This window comes from Pezoporus occidentalis, unplaced genomic scaffold, assembly GCF_034315485.1.
Source record: "Pezoporus occidentalis ecotype Australia unplaced genomic scaffold, CSIRO_AGI_Poc_V1 ctg137, whole genome shotgun sequence".
NCBI classification, from domain to species: Eukaryota; Metazoa; Chordata; class Aves; order Psittaciformes; family Psittacidae; genus Pezoporus; species Pezoporus occidentalis.
In genome coordinates, this window is record NW_026913177.1 from 791,856 (window position 1) to 812,654 (window position 20,799).

General features: G+C 50.6%; 1 protein-coding gene across 4 annotated transcripts in view; it reads left to right on the forward strand.

The window, feature by feature from the left end:
• The window catches only part of LSP1 (lymphocyte specific protein 1), a 51,210-nt gene that overhangs the window by 12,483 nt on the left and 17,928 nt on the right, over positions 1 to 20,799 (forward strand). For 2 of the 4 annotated variants that reach the window (XM_062609353.1, XM_062609352.1), the window contains exons 2-4: positions 13,601 to 13,753; positions 17,113 to 17,202; positions 20,281 to 20,476. In XM_062609353.1, the coding sequence (XP_062465337.1) occupies positions 13,601 to 13,753; positions 17,113 to 17,202; positions 20,281 to 20,476 (439 nt within the window). Of the gene's footprint in view, positions 1 to 756; positions 961 to 13,600; positions 13,754 to 17,112; positions 17,203 to 20,280; positions 20,477 to 20,799 lie in introns of those variants that run through there. The other 2 variants (XM_062609354.1, XM_062609355.1) reach the window with 2 other exon arrangements.

Consider the following 20,799-nt stretch of genomic DNA (forward strand, 5'->3'; position numbering starts at 1 on the left):
TGTTGTTAGTTGTTCATCAGACGCTCACACACTTCTTTCATCTCCCGAAATACCAGTGTTTCAAGGAGGCAAGCCACTTTTTTTTGCTCTTACCCAATTTGATGGCTGGGGAAACTGAGCCACTGAAGAGTCAGTCACTTGAGCAGGTGAGGGGCAGGTCTGAAAGTAGAAGCAGGACGCATGCTGCCTTGTCTGCCCAGGGCTGCAGCCCAGTGGCTTCCCCCAAAACCCATCTGCTACCTCCATCCCAGGAGAACACTTTTTGTCCAGTGTGGTGTTTCCCAGCACAAAGGCCATCTCGTATTAATCTGGCTCTTGGTTCACCTCTGGGCGTTCTGGGATCGTTGGGAGGTGAGCCCTTCACAGAAGACTTCTGCTGTGAATGACCAGCAGGGCTTTACAGCCCTCCGAGTCGCCAACCTGGATTTCTGCTCCCAAGTTGCTTTGTGTAAGCAGTGGTAAAGGTGGAAAAAAAAGAAGGGGAGCCGGGGGGTATTGAAGAAGAGAGGGAGGAGGGGGCTGGAGAAGATGAAGGAGGGATAGAAGAGAGTTAAAGCGGAGAAGGGCGCGGGAGAAGGCCCCCTCGCCCCCCTCGCTGAGGAGTGGGGAGCGCCGGTCTTTGTGCTGCGGGACCAGCTCCGCGCGGTTTTCCCGATTCTCCCGTGACACTTCCACGAGGAGGAGGAGGAGGAGAAGGAAGAGGAGGAGGTGGAGGAGCCAAGCCGGGGGTGTGGAGCAGGGGAGGTAGCAGAAACAAAAGGAAACCAGCTGCAGAACTTCCTGAAGGCGGAGAGGGGGGACGCGGCAGCGCGCAGGCAGGCGGGCAGAGAGGCAGGCAGCTGCCTGCGGCACTGGGGAAGGGGCGGCAGCGGGACCCTGGCGCCACTCAGCCGCGGCCACCATGACCAGCGCAATCCTGAGGAGGAACTCCAGCAAGCAGGGCCTGCAGAATCTCATCAGGTGAGCGCACACCTGTCCGCGGGGACCCCGACCCGGCCCGCGGGTGGGGGGTGCCGGGTGGGAGAAAGGAAACGTGCTCCGGATCGACCGTCTTCGGGTCCCTTTAAACCGGCTGGATTTCTCCCTCACCCTGCTGCTTCAGCAGACACGATGCATTGGACGGAAGGAAAATAGACACCCAAATAGATACCCTCCCTCCCCAAAAGCAATATGAGAAAAGCAGATTTGAACTTACTGATGGCTTTTCCAGGAGCACACAACTGAGCACAACTGTGCTGTGACACTCACGTGAGCCGGCTGATTTCTACCCCTTCTTTCTCCGCAAGGGATGTCTCAGTGTGTCTTTTTGTGTCCCCTGAGGGCTGAAGGCTTCTGCCTAGAAAAATGATTGATTTATTTATTTGGGGGTTGGAAACGTATGCTGTGCATGCTGCATGTGCATTTTCAATTCAGAGATCTGTAAAGAGCCAGATCCTCCCAGGGCTGCAAGTTGACATCTCTGTCTTCCAATTTAATTAATTGCAATAGTGCTTTGAACCTGTCCCTCGGAGTGTAGTTGCCAGGGCTGGGAGGTGGGCAGTTCAGCTGGGTTATTCCCATTTGTCAGCCAGAGCTGAGCCCGGGAGGACGGCTACATTGTCTGCTGGCGCTGGGATTCCCTTCCATGTGGTCACTCTGCTCGTCCTCGAGGGCTGGAAATGTCGCTTTTCTCTGTGGGTTTCTGGGATCCTCCTCTGGCTGGTGGTGGTGTGTCATGCTGCTGGCTCTGACTGGGCAGAAGAGAGGCACTCCTTGCCTCTTTAAATTTAATTGAGCAGCTGGATGAGTGAAAATGGAATTAGGGAGTGCTGGACTCCCATCCTGTGCCTTGAGCACCTCTTGGCTCCCTTGTGGCTACTGGTGGTCTCTAGCCAGAAGGTAGGAGATGTCAGGGTGGGATTTATTTGGACAGGTGTTTTCCTGTCAATTTTGTGATTTCCCTGGGGGGTAATGCAGCCTCTAAACCTCACCTCTCAGGTGAGTTGCTTGCCTTGGAAAGGGAGCTGGCTTCTACAGCCATCCAGTTCCCCCTACCTTCTCCCTGGGCCCTTTCTGGACAAAGGGGAGTTGTCTGGAAAGCTCCCACTGTTTGCATGGGATGGAAAGTGGGCAGGAGGAACCAAATCCTCTCCTGTTTGGCCAGTTGCACTCTTTCCTTGGTCTCAGCCCAGAGGGACTGGGATCTCTGTTATGTATCCCTGTTTCAGAACAGGGCTTGGTCAGGGACTCATGAGCAGTATGGAAATCTCCATGTTAGGTGTACAGCAGGTAGGGATTGGCTCAGATTTGGGGCCAGCTAGTACTGAGGAGGGCCAGGCAAATGAACTGGGGTGGGAATCGCCTGCTTACAGCTGGGTGGCAACTTATTTTGCAGGGTGTCAGGTGGGGGGTTGTGGAGGAGGTACCTATGCCTCATACACAGAAAAGGGGTGTCCAAAGAGCTGCCCTTGGCACAGCCCAAGCCAGGGGTGTTTACCTGTCCTTAATGGTGTCTCCAAGTTCCTCCTACTGTGGATATGGGACTTCTGGTGCTGCAGAGACTCACAGGGGTTTTTACTAGAGGAACTCTGGGATGACATGAGAGTGGGGTTATTACCTTTTTATCTGGCTGAGGTTTGGCTTTGTGGCTGTGTTTTCCAGTCCTACTTAACAGACAGGGAGGTGGTGTGTGAAGATGTATGAGGGATTTCATCCATGGTTTACACCCAAATAACCCCATTAATGCTCACATAAATCAACAGGAGGATAGGCAGGATCTGCTCCTTGCAAAGGACAGCCTGTGTTGTATTTTCTCCCAGCAGTTTCCCTCCTAAGCCTGGTCATGAGGCTTACTCTGTAAGACCTGCCACTTCAGGTGCAGGAACAAGCTCCTTCAGTTGTTGAACAATGGCTTGAGGCTCCTGGCTTGAAGATATATTGCTGTCAAGATTGCTTTTATCTGTCCCAAGGTGACTTACAGAGCGTAGGTCCTAGGCTCTTCTGATGCACCTGAGTGCATCAGGGATCTGGAGCCCAAGAGTGAAAACGGCTGCCCAGACACACGTTTGTGAGCACTGGGGATTTTGATGTGATGCTGAGATTTACCTAGCTGCTTCTGCTGTCACCAAGATCTGGAGAACAAACTGTAATCAGAATGACAGGTTAGACTGCTGCAGAGCATCAGCAGGGATACCCAGGGAATTACTTTCTCTGAGCATTGCTCAGCCAAGGGCGCTGTTTGCCAGGCTGTCCTGCATCAGGGTTAAAGGATCCTGAATTGGAAGCAGTGTAAAAATCTTGGTGGTTGGGTTGAAGAGCAGAGTCCCAGTGTTTAGGCATCCAACCTTGTGCTTGAGATAAAATCCCAGCATTTCAGATGAAGTGGCCTATGCCCATGTGCTGAGCAGGAGTACCTGGCTGCCATCACCTGAACATCTGTCCCAGGAGCCAAATTGAAGCCATGGAATGGCTTTTCTGTGGACCATCCTGACAGGATTAGTGCAAACTGTGCTTTAAGGGTGTCAAAGGCACCACAGGCTGAAGTGCTGAGTCAGCGCTCTGGGAAACATCCTTCACCTCTTCCCAGCCTGGATAGAGGTAGGCTGTAAAAATTAGCTCTCCTTGTTCCTCCCTGGCTTTGCAGAAAGTGCAGGCAGGAGTATGCCATTTACATCTGAAAGGTTGGAGGCTGAAGAGAGCTCAGGGCTATGCCCTGAGTGGCTGAGTGATTACCTGGGAAAGAATGGGCAGTATCAGGGTTATCTGCCTTCCCTCCTTTGAGGAGCGTGCCCAGGCACTCTATCAAGATATACCTGGGGAAAGATTTCTCCCTTTGTAGCACATGAACAGCAGCAATCCCTCACATGCCCGCAAGACTTCTTTTTTGTTTTAAGACCTCTCCAAACATGAGCTGCTTAATCTTGTTATTGTGGTCTGTTTTTCCTTATCTTTCTAATGAATTCCAATAAATAAGATAGGGATCCAGCTCCTGTCATGTCGATTCATTCAGTTCGTTATCTGCTCCTGCTGGAATTTTACTCTCCCTCTATTTATCGAGTGTTTCACGGAAGAATATGGCTGTTTAATTAACCTACAAATCAGCTTCTCTGTAAATTGGCTGTGCCAATTGGATTATCCGGCCTCTTGGTTTACACTGTTCCTGCTGAGTGCTGCAGCAGCTGACTGCAGTCACATCCCCATAGCTGGGCTCTGGGTGGGGTAAGGGGGGTCAAGTGTGCTTACAGATGGATGTGTGTTAGAAGCACTACCACTCTTGTCTCAGCTGGTTTGGTTTTTATCCAACATGTGGGTGAATCTCGGGTGACATTAGGAAGTGAGCTGTGGTCTGGTCTTGGGGATAAAGGACAGTTTTCTGGCACGCTGCTTGTATGCCTCCAGGCACAATGGGGAACCTGGTCCAGAAGAGGGGTTCCAAAGCATGGCTACTGAGCAGGCACCAAGTAAACAAGTGTCTATAATTACATGTCTCTGCAATGCTGTTGAGTCTCAAGTGCAAATAATGCTGTGGGGAAGGGGGGTTGAATCTCTAGGATGAAAAAGCTTAGGGAAGAAAATGAATTGGAAAATTGGATCGGCTGATAAAACTAATTATTTTCTCCTAGGCTGTGACTTTTGCTTCTTCATCTTCCATGGAGTCATTAACATGGGAAGCTGAACCATGAGGTCTGAAATCATGCTTGCACACCGGTGTGTTTTGGCCTGCCATACATGAGATGCTTTCAGACTCCAGCTGATGTCAGCACTCATGGTCCTGGTGGACCAGGTGATTGCATGCCTCTTCTTTCTCCCTGCAGTATGCTGCTGCGTTGTTGAGCAATGTCCTGGTGATGCTCAGCATTAAGGGTAGCTTTAAAATTCTCCAAACTCGTTGAATTTTGGTGTATGTCATGACTGTAATATTTAGTTTGATTGGGATCTGGGGGCTTTGCCCACCTCTGTGGGATGCCTTCCTTTCCGCTTGCATTTCCTGGAGCTTGCCAGGATGTGTCTCAGCAGGGAAGATGCTACTTCTGTCTTGACCTTCTGAATGCTGAGCTGGGAACAAGGAGCTTAGAATGCTTGAGAAGGATGCATGATGTTTTGAGTGGGGAGGGCATTTTTGCGGGGGGTGTGTGTGGTTGATGGCAGGACATGGTCTGGACACAGTTTGTTGCCTGGAAGGTAGCTACTCCCTCTGGAGGCTATTGTAGCATCTCTTTACTCCACCTCCCTTGTTTGTGGGTAGGTTTGGTGAGTGAGGAAAGCTTGCTGTGAAGAAGCAGGGCATCTCTTTAGGGGAGATGGGGAAAATGAGCGTGCAAGATCGAGCCAATAGCAGAGCTGCTGGGTTCGGAAGAAGAGAGGGATGCTAGCATAGGGACAGCAGGGGACATGGGACCTTCATCTGTGCAATTCATGCTTTGCAGTGCTGCCTCAGCCTGTGATGAGGAGCCTATGGTCCCTGCAGGGTTTACCCACCGTGGTGCTCCCCTTCCCAAGTCCTCCCTATTTTGGTGCTTTTATTAGTGCTCTTTATTCCTCTGCATCCCACCACTGGGGCCATGGAAGAGTTTATGGGTGCCTTTGTGAACCTCAGGAGTGGAGGGCAGATGGGAAGAGAGAAGTGACCAGAGCTGCTGATTGGGAGGAGTGGCCAGGAGAGCCCTGATCACCCAGCTCAGGCAAGGCATGCTTGGGGGCTTTCCATACCCCATTGAGGCTCAGCTTAAGTGGTGTCAGCTGCTTGCAGAGTTATGTCACTGCATTTTGCAAGCCAAGAGAGACCCGGGGCTTTGCAGCCCAGCTGAGCGTGGGGCTGGGTGGGCCAGTGCGGGGTGTGTACCCCCTGCTGTGTGCCTTGTGGGATGCTCACCCTCTGCTTTTACTTCAAGGAGGGCAGCTCATCCTTCTGCAGTTGGGGTGTCTCCTCCATTCCCAGATTTTCCCAGCCCTGAGGCTTGTTTCTTCAGAAACACTCCACCTAACACTGACTTTTCCCAGAAGTCAGCTGATGTTTTTTGTTTGCTTTTAGCCTTGCTTGTCTCGGGCTTCTGCCTGTTCTCAAGCAATTGGATATTCAGGGCCTGAACGTGAGCCCATGAGCATTTCTGTGCGCTGTAGTGAGCCTCTGAGCCCCTTGGGGCTGCAGCTGCAGGTTATCCGTATCCTTTGGAAGGGTGGAGGATTACTATGTGCATCTGAGCGTGGTTCATCTGGAAAGGGCACTGAATGGGAAAGCTGAGGTCTGAAGCTTTGCAGCTGGGATGGTGTGTAAGAACAAATTTTCAGCTTCCAAACTGCTTTTTTTCCCCTTCTCCCACCATTTGTGTGACTGAGCCTTTTTGAGTTCAGTGGGCACCAAACATCATCAGCACTGTCCCTCAGCAATATGTCAGGCAGTGGCAACTTGGGCTGCCAAGTGCCTCTGTCCCACGGCGAGAGCTTGGGGGTGACCATGCTCTTAAGCACAGGGGTTGGAATCAGTACTCTGGGGCAAAGGCTGTATTTTCTCACGAAGACATGCTGCTTTAGCACAGCAGGGACCGAGGGCTTGCTGCTGACTCCAGTTCCTGTTGCAGCACAACTGATCAGTGATGGCTATAAACGAAGAGATCCTCACCCATGGAGCAGAGCAGCACGTTCTCACGGCCTCCCTGCTGCCTCCTGTCAGTGCTTGGGTAGCAAACTCCCTTCTGCTGCTGGGGACCGCAGGGGCTGGGGGGACCACATCTCTCCAAGGGCTGCAAAATGAAGGACTTGTGGCCAAGACAGCAGTGCTATAAAAAGCAGAATGTCTGGTTTGAATCTCACTCTAAATCCCAGCTTGAAGCAGGGGTAAGGCTATTTCTCACCTCCCTAGGTTCAGACTTGTTTTCTAGCATGAGTGCATCAAGAAGGATGCTGGCTGACTGTAGCCAAGCCGAGAAAGCTATGGAAGCTTGCTTCCCTCTGAGACAGGAGGAAAGTACAGTAGAAAAGCTGGGCAAGGCAGCCTGAACCTCTCTGACAAGTCTTATTTTCTCTTCTGGCATGCTTCTCCCTTGCAAAAACAGAGCCTAGACTTCCTGCTCTTTAGAAGAAAAAAGATTTCTTGAACCTTAGGGCTGAGATGGAGAGACTGTGAGAAAGGGCCATGGTTTGAGGTTGTACACAGCACTGATTTCTCACACCTACTGAATACCATGGATCGCTGGAAGGGCTCGAACTCCAGCCCTTTCCTCCCCCCTGCCAAATTCCTGACTGATGATGTTAATACATTACCGCACCAGCCTATCTGTGTGCTAAGGACCCATGGTCCTCGGGGTGCAATCCATCATCTTGTAAAGGATTCGTTTGGATTCTGTCTGCTATGATTAAACCCAATAATAATAAAAAGAAGCAGTTGCTCCCATCTGCTGCCTTGTGCCTCTATGAGTGGGCTGTGCATCACCCATGATATCTGGAAGTGTGGACCATCTCCTCTGTCTTTCTGGAGCTGCCATCCTGTGAGAGGCAGGAGGGGACAGATGAAGCTCGTGATGAAGGACCAACCCTGCCTGTGTCCCTCCTCCAAGGTCTGCTCCTGCCATTCACCACCAGATTTCTCAAAATGTCTCTCGTTTTTCTTGTGGAAGCGGTAAATTACCAGCTTGGGGTATTCCCTGCCTATCATGCCGGTGAAAGTCAGTCTTAGCAGGGAACTAAGTGAAGGCTAAACCAGGCAAAGTTTTATACCTGGCATGTGTGGATGCATGGCTGTACATCTGCATATCTTTCTTTGGGCAGAAATGGGATATGGTTTTGTGGAAAAAATCCAAGATTCATCTAAAAAAGAGGAGCTGCATGAGGTTTTTTTCTCCTGTTCCTGCCTGATGAAAGTTTGGGCCGTATCATATTCTGCTCAGGCGCCTTGGCGTGTCCTTATCGCCCCATGTGTGATGCCTTTCTGCACCCCGCCCAGCTCCAGTGGGTCAGCAGGGACAGGCTCCATGGCTGCTCCTGGGTGTGAAGCAGCTCTATCCTGCTATTCACATCTTGAAGGCGAGCCGTGATTTATAGCAGAAACAGGGAGATGTGGCTGAGACTGTGCAGCTATGGGTGGGGTGGGGAAGCTTGGTATGAGAAAAAGGCTGAGGGTGAAGCATATAGGTGCATTTTTTTCCTTGCCCCCCCCCGTTCAAACTGTGTAGCCGGTACTGTGAACAGAGCAATGCAGCTGAGGAATTACATGAATTTATGGGAAGGAGCGGCTTGTGCAGCATCTCTGGATGTCTTTGACTGACAAACTGGTCTTTCAGAGCCAGGATAATCATCTCCCCTGAGACTAGGCTGAAATAAACTCCAGGCTGTGACATAATATTTTATTTTATTTATTTTTGCAGTATCCCTGTATCATACCACTATCCACACCCCCTTCTTTATCCAATGGGATAAAGCTGTATCCCAAAGACTACCCAGCTGTAGTCTTTGCTGCATTACTCTGAAGTCACAGAAACCCATCCATCAAGAAATGTAACTGTTGCTTGCTGTCTGACATGGTGATGGTCATACTACGGATGCTTTGCCAGTCCATGTCCCCTGGTGTCAGGGAGCACATGGTCCCTGTGGTTGCTGGTTTTCAGGAACAGCCTCTTGGCAGAACATTGATCAGGGGGTTGGGATGCCAGCTGGACTTCAGCTCCATTCCCTATGTCTTCTGGCTTTGTGGTGACCTTGGACAAGTCCTTGGGTTAAGGACAGGTTTTTGAAGGTTTCTTGGTCGGTGGAGGTAAACCTGGGCCTTAGACGGATCTTTGAAGGGGCTGAGATGCTGAATTCTGATGATTAATACTGATGCCTGCTTTGTGATGCATCCCCTGGGAAACTGTGTTGATGCGTTCCTGTGTTGATTTGCCGGGATGGAGAGAAACTGAGCCATGGCCGCATGACCATGCATTGCATGCAAATATCTTCAGCCATGAAGGGTGAGCTGCACATCCCCATATTCCTGCCAGTCATATCTGGGCCCTTTATATATGGCAGCAGGATGAACTTGTTGACAGCCCTAGGCCATATTTTACCTAGCATCATGACAAGGCAAGGGAGGCTGCAGTCGATTAGAGGGGAAGGACTCTTGCATAGGTTTCTGGCATCTCCCTTTCTCCTAACCTCAAGAGAGAGATCAAAGGGAAGTCTGCTGGGGCATACAGGGCTACCCTTCTCAGTTCTTCTCTAGTTCATGTAGCCCCACTTCTTGTGAGTGATGGTGGTAGACGCTTTTGCAGGTGATGGGTCAATATGTCTTCTGGGAAAGGGTGTCCATCATTCCATGGGCTGCACATGGCTCCTTCTAAACCATGTTCCCAAAACTCTTCACTCACGAACCTTGGCACTGCAGGTACAGCCTACCCGAAAGAGGCGGTGACCAAAGTCAACATTGTCCTGGCTCCAATACCCCGGCGAGCTCAGGAGACAGGAATGTTCAGTGTGCTGGTAGAGGGTTCCTGGGTTTGTCTGGCACGGGTCTGCAAAGCTCAAACCCTCTGGGAGGCATTTCATTTTCCTTTCTGGAATTAGCTTTAGTGCTGAAGGTTGGGTTTGAGCCAGAAAAGCTTCCTTTGAGCTGTTGGCCATGCAGAAGACTCCTCAAGTCTGCAACATTTCCCTTAAACACAGGTCAGCTGGTGCCATAAATTTCCCTTGCCTGAATATTATAATCTCCTCAAGTGCCGGTGAGGAAATGCCCAAAGGAAACTTAACCTTTCCATCAACATTAGCTTGTCTGGAGCGGGCATTCGTGGCCATGTGGAACAGTGCAGCCAGAGTGTGGGTGCCTGTGACATTGTTCTGCAGGATGAGGAGGTGTTTTGTAGGGCAAGTGGAAATAAAAACCCTCCCTTGTCTGGGAGTCTGGAGGGAGGTGAAGTCAAGAGCTAGATCTGAAACGAGCAGCTGGACCCAGTCAGAGCAGAAGTCTAAGCATCCCAGATGCTTGGCAAGCTGTGACTCTATGGCCAAAGCTGAACCAAGGTGTTTTCTGCCTATCCTTAGGCTTGCAGGATCTCCTCGCCTTCTCAGGAAGAGATAAGCCCCTTCCACAAAGACTGTTTTTCCCCAAATCACAGAATGGTTTGGGTTGGAAAGGACTGTAAGATCATCTAGTTCCAAACCCCCTGCCATGGGCAGGGATCCTTCTAGACCATGTCACCCAAGGCTCTGTCCAACCTGGACTTGAGCACCGCCAGGGATGGCTCATTCACAACCTCCTTGAGCAACCCATTCCAGTGTCTCACCACCCTAACAGGAAAGAATTTCCTCCTTATATCCAATCTAAACTTCCCCTGGTTAAGTTTTACCCCATTACCCCTTGTCCTATCACTACAGTCCCTGATAAAGAGTCCATCCCAAGCACCCTTATAGGCCCTTTTCAGGTACTGGAAGGCTGCTATGAGGTCTCCATGCAGCCTTCTCTTCTCCAAGCTGAACAGCCCCAACTTCCTCAGCCTGTCTTCATACAGGAGGTGCTCCAGTCCCCTGATCATCCTCGTGGCCCTTCTCTGGACTTGTTCCAACAGTTCCATGTCCTTTTTATGTTGATGACACCAGAACTGCACACAATACTCCAGGTGAGGTCTCACAAGAGCAGAGTAGAGGGGCAGGATCACCTTCGACCTGCTGGTCACGCTCCTTTTGATGCAGCCCAGGATACGGTTGGCTTTCTGGGCTGCGAGCGCACACTGCCGGCTCATGTTCATTTTCTCATCCACCAACTCCCCCAGTCAAGACCTCCAAAAGCTGCTGGCTGGCTGGGGACTGCATAAAGAGAAACGATCCAATCCTATGATGAGGTCTTGCTGGAGCAAGCCTTGCCACAGCTCCTAGCTGCAGGGGCAACAAAGTCATTTTTCTATCCTCCCTTCTCCAGTTCCTGTTATGTTTGTGTGAGAGAATCAATTTCCTTTCCCCTCACATGAAAATTGCTCTATACAGGGTGGTGACTGAATGCAGGAGTGAAGTACTCTGTTGCTCATCTTGCAAGCCTTTAAGCTTTTAAGTCTTCTTATTTACCATTTCCCTATCTTGTGCTGCGTGAAATGAAGTGGGGAGCTCTCTGACCCAGCCACAGCTATGAGCCTGTTTCTTCCCCAGACTTCTCCAGCCTGAGACTGACCTGGAAAAGTGCTGGCTGGAGGTGAAGGCAGAGTGATACGTGGTATCATCTGGATCCTGAAGTGCTGGGAAATTATTTCTAGAAGTGGGAAAGATGGTTGTGCAATACTGCTGTGGGCTGAGCACACTGGGTTGCGGAATGTGATTACGAGCAATTGGAGCAAACAGGAGACTGCGGCCCCTTCTTAGAAAACAGAGCTGTTTGTAAATTAAATCTTTCCACCATTTTGCTTTGAAAAGCAATTTAACAGCTGACCCCCTCCTCACACTTTTGCTTGTCCAAATCGAAACGGCACATTCTATCTCCAGCCCAACAAACCCTTGTAGCTGACCCAAAGGCAGGGCCTTTGGTGAGGTTTAGTTTCTCATTTGTTTGGGGTATTTTTTTGTTTCCTTTTTTTTTTTTTTTCACTGAAGATTTCACAAATATTTGTTCTGCTGGGTCAGTCAAATAGGAATTGTCCTTTTCCATCAGCTTGTTGATGTGACTACTGAACCCCAAAGCATCTCTCGTTAAACCTTGCTCTGCTGCCAGCCTGTTGGAGCTCTGAATCTGCTAGTAAACTGTTTAAGGTGTTTGCTGGAGGATGCACTTATTGCTGAGAGGAGCAGATATGGAGCTCCCAGCATCGCAGCCCAGCCCTGATGTGTGCCTGAGCCGCATCCCAGCATGGTGATGGGCATCTTGGAGGCTGGTTTGCTCTGTGACAAAAGGAGCTGGGAAAGTTCTTTCCCTGCTTTTGCAGAAAAATCCATCTCCCCAAAACGGTAGCCCCCAGCTCTGTCCTCAGCCTGTTTGGAGGATGCAGGGACAGAATAGCGAGCCGGTGAGGTCATGGAGAGAGAGTTAGTCACATCCAACTGGGAAAGGGAGAGGGCTGCCAACCAACGTTGCTCTCACACTGCAGGAAGCTCATGTTATTCGGAGGGGACCCCCTTCTGGCTCCCCCCCGCACCCTGGCTAAACCAGGGGGTTGGTGCAGTGCTGCCTCTGCAGTGGCTTCCCAAGGAGCTGGAGGAGGGTGCCAGGGAATTAAATCAAAATCTAACTTATTCTGGCATAAGCATGGACCTTGCTTCTTGTAACTGGGGTGATTTGGGTGAGAGGGAGTTAAGAGCCTTTCCAAATCGGAGACTATCTGGAGCTGCTGCACAAGGAAGGGAGATCATGGCAGAGTTTAATGAATGACTTCATTTATATATTAAAAAAAAACAACAACAACACAGTGGCTTCCTGCCAGGCCCACAGACAAGGGTTTCTATGGGAACCTGGGGGGGAAATAATAAATAGGAGTGTGGGATGAGTCGGGAAGGGAGGAGGGGAACCCAGGCTCTAGTCTGGGTCCACTTTGCTCAAGGTGGCCAGGGGTGAGAGTGGGGAGAAGGGGAAAGGATGGCTGAATTTGCTGCTTGCCAAAGACCCCACCCAAAATGAGGCAAGCAGTAATTACACTGCCATGGAGCTGTCTCTTGGCCTGGTTCTGGGATCTGCTTTGCTCCCTGCTCCCCCGTGAGCTTGGCCGGGATGGATGGCCTGTCTCTGTCCAGCTCAGGGTTGCGGGATCACCCCTAGCCTCCTGCCAGGGTGGTGGGGGGACCACTCCGCGAAGGGGTGCTGCTGCTGGTGGGAGATTGCCTTCCTGATCCCTGTGTCCATGCCTTGCACAAGAGCGTTTCTCTAAATAGACTTGCAAGCACCTGGGAAAACAGCCTTCATGGAGCGGGGTGAGGGAGAATCTGCCCCAGCATCAGCCCCAGGTACCACAAGTCAGACCTGCCTTGCTGCAGCTGCCATCACAGACTCTTTGGGTGAGCAGTGATCACGCTGTTGTGTCATGCCCCTTTCTGCCTGCATCCTGGCTGGTGCTGCCACTGTGGAGAGGGAGCCGATCCTGTGTGGGGACCAGCATTGATGCAGGAGTGTGGCAGCTGCCTTATCACTTCCTCAGGGGTGTAAGAGGCCATTCTGCTGACAGAGGCACTATTATCCAGCGCCTGAGATGTCTGGGAGAAGCCAGGGCAGGTTTTTGCTCTCTGCAGGGGTAGAAGGAAGCTGGGCAGGGCAGAGGAGGACACAGCCACTGCCCTCTGACACTGTTCCCTCTGCTCCTGGCCAGACAGGAGCATCTCAGCTGCTTAAGGAAACTCACCCTCAAGGTGAAGATTTTGCCCTCCCTGGACCAAAGCTTGAGATGAGAGTGTGGGATTGAGATTTCTTACATACCACTTCTTCCTTGGCATTGGAAAAGGCTTTCCTGCAGCCCTCTCCCAGTGCATGTGGCCCACCTTATCATTGCACATTGGTCGATCCTGCTGTGGAGCTGTGCCGATGGAGGCTGGGGATGTTGCTTTGAGGACCATGGCTCATGGTGGGAGGACTCCTCTGTTGGAGCCTCCTGTTTGCTGGAGGAAGTCCAGGCACCTCAGAGGGTTGCTGACAGGTTTCACAGGCACTGCCCAACATTAAGGATGGGTTTTCCCTCTGGCTTGGCAGGCTGACAGCACAGTGGAGTGTGGAAGATGAGGAAGAGGCGGCGAGAGAGCGGCGGCGGCGGGAGAGGGAGAAGCAGCTGAGGTCCCAGGCAGAAGAGGGCTTGAATGGCACCATCTCCTGCTCAGAGAGCTCGGGTCCAGCACAGGAAAACCAGTAAGAACTGTGGATAAATGCTCCAGTGACGTACTCTTTCCTTGCAGCAAAACCCTCCTGCATCCACAGAGCGGGTGTCCCTGTGTCTCTGTTGCTCAGTCTGGTTTGGGGAAGCGGGGAAGTTCCCTAATAGATTTGGGTTGGGGGATTTAGCCCAGACTAACAAAAAGTGTGTTTTGAGTTTGGGCAGAAAAAGCCAGAATATCTGCTTTGCTTATTTTTTTTTTTTTTTTTTTTTCTGGCTGATGCTGGGTGTTTCACTGCCTGGGAGTTTAAACTTAGGACAGCTTGGGTAAGGCTGAGCTCAGGCAGGGAGTCCCCATTGCCAGGGATTCAACTGCCTGGTTGCATTTCAGCTTGTGAATCATCCTACACTGAAACTAATGGAAATTCCTGATACTTGGGAAGACAGACATGTGCCTGAGGATGTGACACACAACCCCCAAGCAGATCACATGGCAGAGCAAGCCATCACCTCTCCCAGCTGGGCTTCCTGCTCTTCTCTTGGAGGATGCTGCCCAGCAGTGGGGAGCATGGAGCAGCTTTCCAGCTGGTGCAGTTCGCAGCTCCAAGGGTTAAAGTTAACTTGATGCTTTAATGGGGCAGGTCCTAAATGGAAATATTTCAGGAGATATTTATGGTGATGCTGAGATATCTGCTGTCAGAGAAGAAAGAACTGGGGAAGTGATAGGGTGACCAGTCACATCCCCAGCATCCCACTGCAGTATCCCACCACAGGCTCCCTGTGCCCACAGCTCAGCCCAGGTGCTGTGCAGCACTGGGGCTGGCACAAAAACCGTTCTGCACTCTTGAGTCACAAAACTCTGTCTTGAAGACTCCAGTCTTCCCACTATTTGTGTGTTCAACTTATTTCTAACTATATTAAACACAATGGAAAAGTGGCAGCAGGATTTGGGATTACAGTCAGAGAGAAGTAGCAGCTTCATTTTACTGGAAAAATAGCAAAGGCTATTCATAAAAATATATTTTTTCCATTAAAAGATTCTTTTTTTCCTCAGATACTTTCAAAATTATTCAGTACTGTTTTTGAAGGGGGTCTAAGAAAGTTGCAAAGAAGTTTCAAAATCTTTTGTGGAAATACATCCAGTGATATCCCGCAAACAAAGCCTCTGTAGTCTGCCCTGAAAGCAAACAGAAGATCTGAAAACTAATAATAATCGTTAGCTTTTCCAAATCCTGCTTCACATCAGGACTGGAAAATAATTCATAAAGGTCTTAAAAACAGCAGACCAGATCTCTGGCCTCTGCTTTGCTGGGAGATGTTGTAAGTGGGCTCCGGCACAGAGCAGCATGCAGCAGCCCCAGTAACCCAGCTTGCAAGCTCTGTTCCTGTGGGCACAGGCACAGACATGCTGCTGACTCCACAGGGCCACTGGCATTGCCCCATTTTAACTGAGTGCTTAAGCATCTGCAAAGGGAGTAATAACAAGAAGAACTAAACCAAGGGGTTTTGCTCTTTCCTCCATGATGCTTGAGCTTGCTGGGCCACACTTCACCAGAAGAGTATTTCCTCTCTGGCCACCCCCTGGTTTCTTCTGCAGCTGCTCACAGCCACCTGGGCTTGCTTATGCAGCCATGGTCAGCCCCAGCTATTACTCTGAAGAGCTTTGCTCTCTCTTGTGTAAACACTGCCCCCTCCTTCCCTCTGCTCTTCCCACGCTGGGACTCATCCCATCCATGTCACTCCTGTTTGTGCAAACCTACCCTCGGCATTTCCTTGCACCAGAGGGACAGAGTAAAGCTCCTCTGCTCCCTTCCCCCCACTAAGAAAAAAGAGAAATAACCTGCAAAACAGTGGCCTTGGGAGCCAGAGGGGTGGATGTCATCTTAAGCAGCGCAGATGGCACTCTCCTGGTTCACTGCTTCCCCTGGGGCTGTATTTGCAGAGGGGCACAGGGAAAGGACCAGTGTTCAGATAGCATTTGGCTGGTGTCCCTTGCTCCCTGATAGCTTTGTTGATAGCCTGAGCACATCTGTAGCCGTGGCCACAAATACTGGAGCAATTCTGCCTTGGGCATCATCAGTGCTGCAGCTAACCTGAAGCCCTACCAGGTCTGCAGTCCCATCCTGGCTCCTCATCAAGTTTCCTGAGTGTTATCCTGGGGCACCCACAAGCTGCTACTACACACACAGTGGAAAATAATCCAGCCTAGGCTGGAGTGTCCTGGATTTACGTGGCCTCACTTTTTGGCAGCCAAAGGTGATGCTGAACTACAGCAGCAGCTGGGCTATGCTCAAACTTGTGGCTGAACAACTGTTTTCAGTGTGCATCCCCTGCTATCCTTCCTGGTGAGCCTGGTGAAGGCGTGTTTTCTGTAAACCTTCAGCTCCTGCAGTCAGTTCAATATGAGGCTCCCAAAACTCAAAGGAAGTCCCCATTTAGGAGGCTAAGTACCTTCTGGTACCTCCTGAGAGCCCAGGAAGGCAAAGAAAAGGCTCACTCGTGTTTGTTACTTATTTTGAACCTCTGAGTTTTAAATTAATCTGTGGGTCCCACTTCCTAATTCCCATTCCCAGGCAATGTGACTGCCCTGCATCTGAAAAACATCTGTGAAGCCACCTCCTCAGGCTGATGCTTGCAATGGGGCTGCTCCCCCAGGACTTCTGCCTGGGAGGCAAGTCTCCTTGCAAACACATGGGAAAAAACAGGGAGAACCCAACAATCCCAGTGCTTGGGCATCCTGCATCTGGTGCTGGCAGCTGTGTGCCCTGCCAGGGCTGCAGTATATGGAGGTGGGGAGCCAGGGTCATGCAAGTGCTTGTGACTGGCTCAGAGTTGTAGGGGAAAATGAAGACCCAATCCAGAGCTTGAGCCAGTATCTGGATCTTCATGCCTTCCTTATCCAGCAGTCTGTTCAGGCTGGCTCCTGCTCATGTCTTTTCTATGGGCCTATGTACAAGCATACGACAAGCAGCAACTGTGTTTGAAACACCACTGGTCCAAACAAGGTAAGGCCAGCTCCGGTGCAGACTAACCATGGTGCACTGACTTTATGGTTTTGATGAGCTGCTTGTCTTTTGCTTGCCTGTGTGCAGCCGCAGAGTCCAGGCAGGCAATGGGGTGGTCTTGCTGGAGACATGGAACTGTTCCTTCTACCTCTCCATCTTGCAGTGATGCCCCAAGAAACCACCTTTGTGTAAGGGTGCTCCTAAGCACGTGGCAAAGGCATCTTTTCTGTAATCGAGGGTAAGGCTTCAAATGCAATTTGGGAGCAGCCAGAGGAAAGAAGATGCAATAACTGGAGGGAGAGAAGAATGGTACCAGGCTGGGGCTCTTTCAGGGCAGGTTTGGGGTTTTTGTATTTCTCACCTTAATTTTCCTTCTTGCTGTGTTTCAGCTATGACTTTAAGCCATATGGGACTTCAGAGCTGGAGGAGGATGAGGGGTTCAGTGACTGGTCTCAGAAGCTTGAGCAGCGCAAACAGAGGTGGGTAGGACACAGCCAGACTGTGGGGAGCGGATCCAACATGCCCAGCAAAAGGAGCATCCCTAAGGAGGGGTGACCAAGCCCAGGTCAAACCTCACATGCATAAGCATGAAGCCAGAGACTGGAGCATCATCAGGACAGGATGGGCCTCACACTGCTGGGATGGATGCTCTCTGCCTGCCATTTGGGCTAACATGGAGGAGCAAGGCTCATGGACAGCCCCAGGTTTTGGGGATGTTTGGATGGAGCCTTGCACTGCAAACAGTGGCAGCCTGCCAGAATGCTTGGGTTTGGAGGAGGGACAGTGGTGGATTTAAGCCACCTGAGCTGCTGCAGGGGCTGAAACGGCCTCTAACATAATCCAGGCCAGCCTAAAAAGCTACTTCCTGGCTCATGTCAGCATAGTGAGTGTTATGGCCCCAGCCCACCCTGTGGTTGGCTCCTCTTTCAGCAGGGGAAAACAGGCAGCAAAGAGCCCTGAGAGGTGCGTGTGTGCTGGCTGTTTAGTCCCCATCTCCCATGACTCTCCCTTTGCTGAGCTGAACCAAACTCTTGCTTTAACCTCTTCCCTTGGACACAATCTACCTGCATGTGAACTCTTGTGATTCAGCTCTCTTGGAAGCTTGATTTTATAGGGAATTTTTCTCCTGTGATGACACAGCCTCTTCTTTACACCCAAGCCTGAAAAAATTCCTAAGATTAATGTTTATTGCTGAACAAATAAATAGAGCTTCTCTCTTTCTTACTTCTTTCCAAACACTGTAGCTGAAGCAGTCTGTAACCTGCACCTTTGCAGCCCTAACCTACAAGCATTTCTCAAGCACCTTGCTGTGATGTTGATTATCACATCTGTGGGAGCAATTAGAAATCAGCCCCATCTGCTTTTCGGCAGGCTGCCTTTTTTCCACCCCCCTTGCAAAGAGCTTGTCCGGAGAGAAAGGTGGCAGCTCCCTTTCTGGCAGTTCCATCTTTGGCCTTCAAAAGAAGATTAGCTGGGAGGGTTGTGCTATCCCCTACAGAAATTGCTCGAGTTTTCATGTGATTTATTCTGTAGTGGGGCAGGAAGGTGCTGAGCAGCAGAGGTGGCATCCATGGCAGGTGGAGCCCATCAGAGAGGTATGGTGCTTTAAAGGCAGTGGCTGTAGCTAGAGTGCTTCTGTGGCTAGAGGCTGGTTGGGAGAGATAGGTGAAGGGGCTCAGACCCTGTGGGCTTGCTGGGAGTAGGTTTGTTGGAAAATCTGGGCTTGCTTCCTTAGTGGGTGGCTGTGCCCTTGAAGTCCCTTCAGCAGCTTTGTCCCTGATCATTTTCCTGTGTGTTGTGAGCACAGGTAGGTTGTTTCTGGCTGGGGTGCCCCACACTGGGACAAGCAGTGCTGTTGCCAGGGTTTCCCAGTTCTGTTCTCTCTTGCTTAACTGAATATGGAGCAAGCCCTGTTTTTTCATTTGAAGGGTGTTCAAGTGAATGGATATAAATGAGGTGAAGACAGTTATCCTCTGTTGAATGGAACTAAAACAGCTTGTGCATCCCCGGAGGGCACTGGTGCTAAGGCGCATTGTCTTTTTGGTTCTGGTCCCCTGCTTTGTGGAGGGAGAGCCATGCTATTAGTGGTGTGCAAGAATGTGGGGCATGTGTCAGACTAGCTGTCTCCCATATAAGACTGCTGTGATGTGAAAGGCGTTCTATAGACTGCACCATATCTGCTGGCCTTAGTTTTCAATATGAGCTTGCACTTCAGCTTAGAGGCATCGCTGGCATCCTGGTTGAGAGTAGCTAGTTACTTGGAGCTTGTTTGCTGTCAGTGCCTGCGCTGTCGTGGGAGGATGATTAGTAGCAAGCCAAGTGAGCCAGCATATGCATCAGTGTTTGTCTCCATGTGGTCAGTGAGGAGGGCTGTCCTGTGAGCTGCCTTCCCAGCAGCAGAGAGGTGGGTGGGAAAGCCTTGCTTGAACTTTCTGTCATGTTTTGGTGCTGGCTGGTGGAGCAGAAGCAGTGAGTCAGCCTCATGCTTTGGCTGCTGCCTGCTAGCAGCTCTCCTGCCTTGCTGTCACAAGCCAGGTGGTTTTCCAAGAAATGTGTAGGAGGAGAAAACTATATTCTGGCCAGGGAAAGTAGGATGGCAATAACACCTTGATGCATGGCTGTGAGCCCATGAGAACTCTGGGATCATGAGCTCCCATTGACTCTGTGACCAAAGACGTGGACTGCTCTGCTTTCACAAAGCTTGTTGCTTAAACATGCTCCTGGGTCTTAGAGCCCAGGAGGAATCCTCTTGTACAAACCCTGCTTTGGGACTCCTTTGTTTTTCTGGGCTATGATATGAGTGCATGAGTAGAGGTGTAATTTATTCCAGAGGGCAAAACAGAGGCATGGGGTCAGATGTAGATACAGCATTGCTTGTGAAGCACTGTGCCTTGCAAAAAACCCAAACCCTATGTGAATGGCTGTACAGCCTTGCCCTGCAGTTTAGTTTCAGCTGAAGAGAATGGAAATCTTGGGAATCATGTTCATGTGTCATTGGTTGGATCCTTCTCCAGCGAGAGGCTCTGTTAACATGGAAGTTGAATTTAGGCAGAAAAAGGTTGTGTTTGGTGCTCCAAGTTGAATTGATGCTGGGAGCTGAGGGGGCAGTGTCAGGTCTGTGTTTGTGTATTGGGACCACTGAACATGCTGATTCACCTGATATTTAGGCTGTAGCTCAGCAGAGAATTGAGCCAGCACCATGCAATGGTGGTAGTGTCCTCTGTGCCTGGGGTCTGAGTGGAGGTCCGATCTCTGTTTTCCTGTGGGTCTTGTCTGTGGTGAGGGTGGAAAGGTGCAGATGCTTTCAGATCTGCCACAGCTCTTAGTTGAGCTGAGTCTCGGACATTCAAAGTGCGGGAGTGTGATGTGACTGCTGTTACATCTGGGGGCCTGGAAGTGGATCATGAAGTGGCTGTGGCCCTGCTGTAAAACACTTAGCAAGTTGTAAACTTGGGAGAGTGATAAAACCAGATTTCTAGAGGTCTGACACACTTGATAGTATCTGTAGGTTCATAAAAACATATTTTGCTTCTTTGACCTCTTTCCCCCACCTCCAGATCTCCACAACAGTCATACGAAGAGGAGGACAGTCGTGTGAAGGAAGCTGAAGTCAAACTGGAGCAGATCCAGCTGGATCAGGAAAGCCCGGAGGAGATCCGAGAGGAGAATGTGGTTACTGGGGAGGAAGAGAGACTGTGCCAGGAGGCAGAACAGGTCCAAGAGCAGGAAGAAGAGGGGAGAGCTGAGCAAGAGGTGAGATCAGGAGGGGCTGACCTTTTCCTCTCCCCGGGAGTGGTGGGATAGCTGTGGCTGGGGGCTGCTCTCTAAGAACTTAGCTCACCACTACTGTTGACACCACTGACTGATGAGCCCAAGTAAACATGCTTTCATGGCAAGACCTGGGCCCAGTGTCACTCTTGCCTATGCGCCTTCTTGAGGTCACTGTAGGCAGCTTCTGGCTTCTTGTGAGGGTGGTGTGTTTGCTCCCAGAGTGTGTGGCGGTTTAGTCATGTCCCTGGAATACCAAGAAGCAAAGTTCTACTATTTCTCCTGTGGTTTTGTGAGCAGTGAGTAGC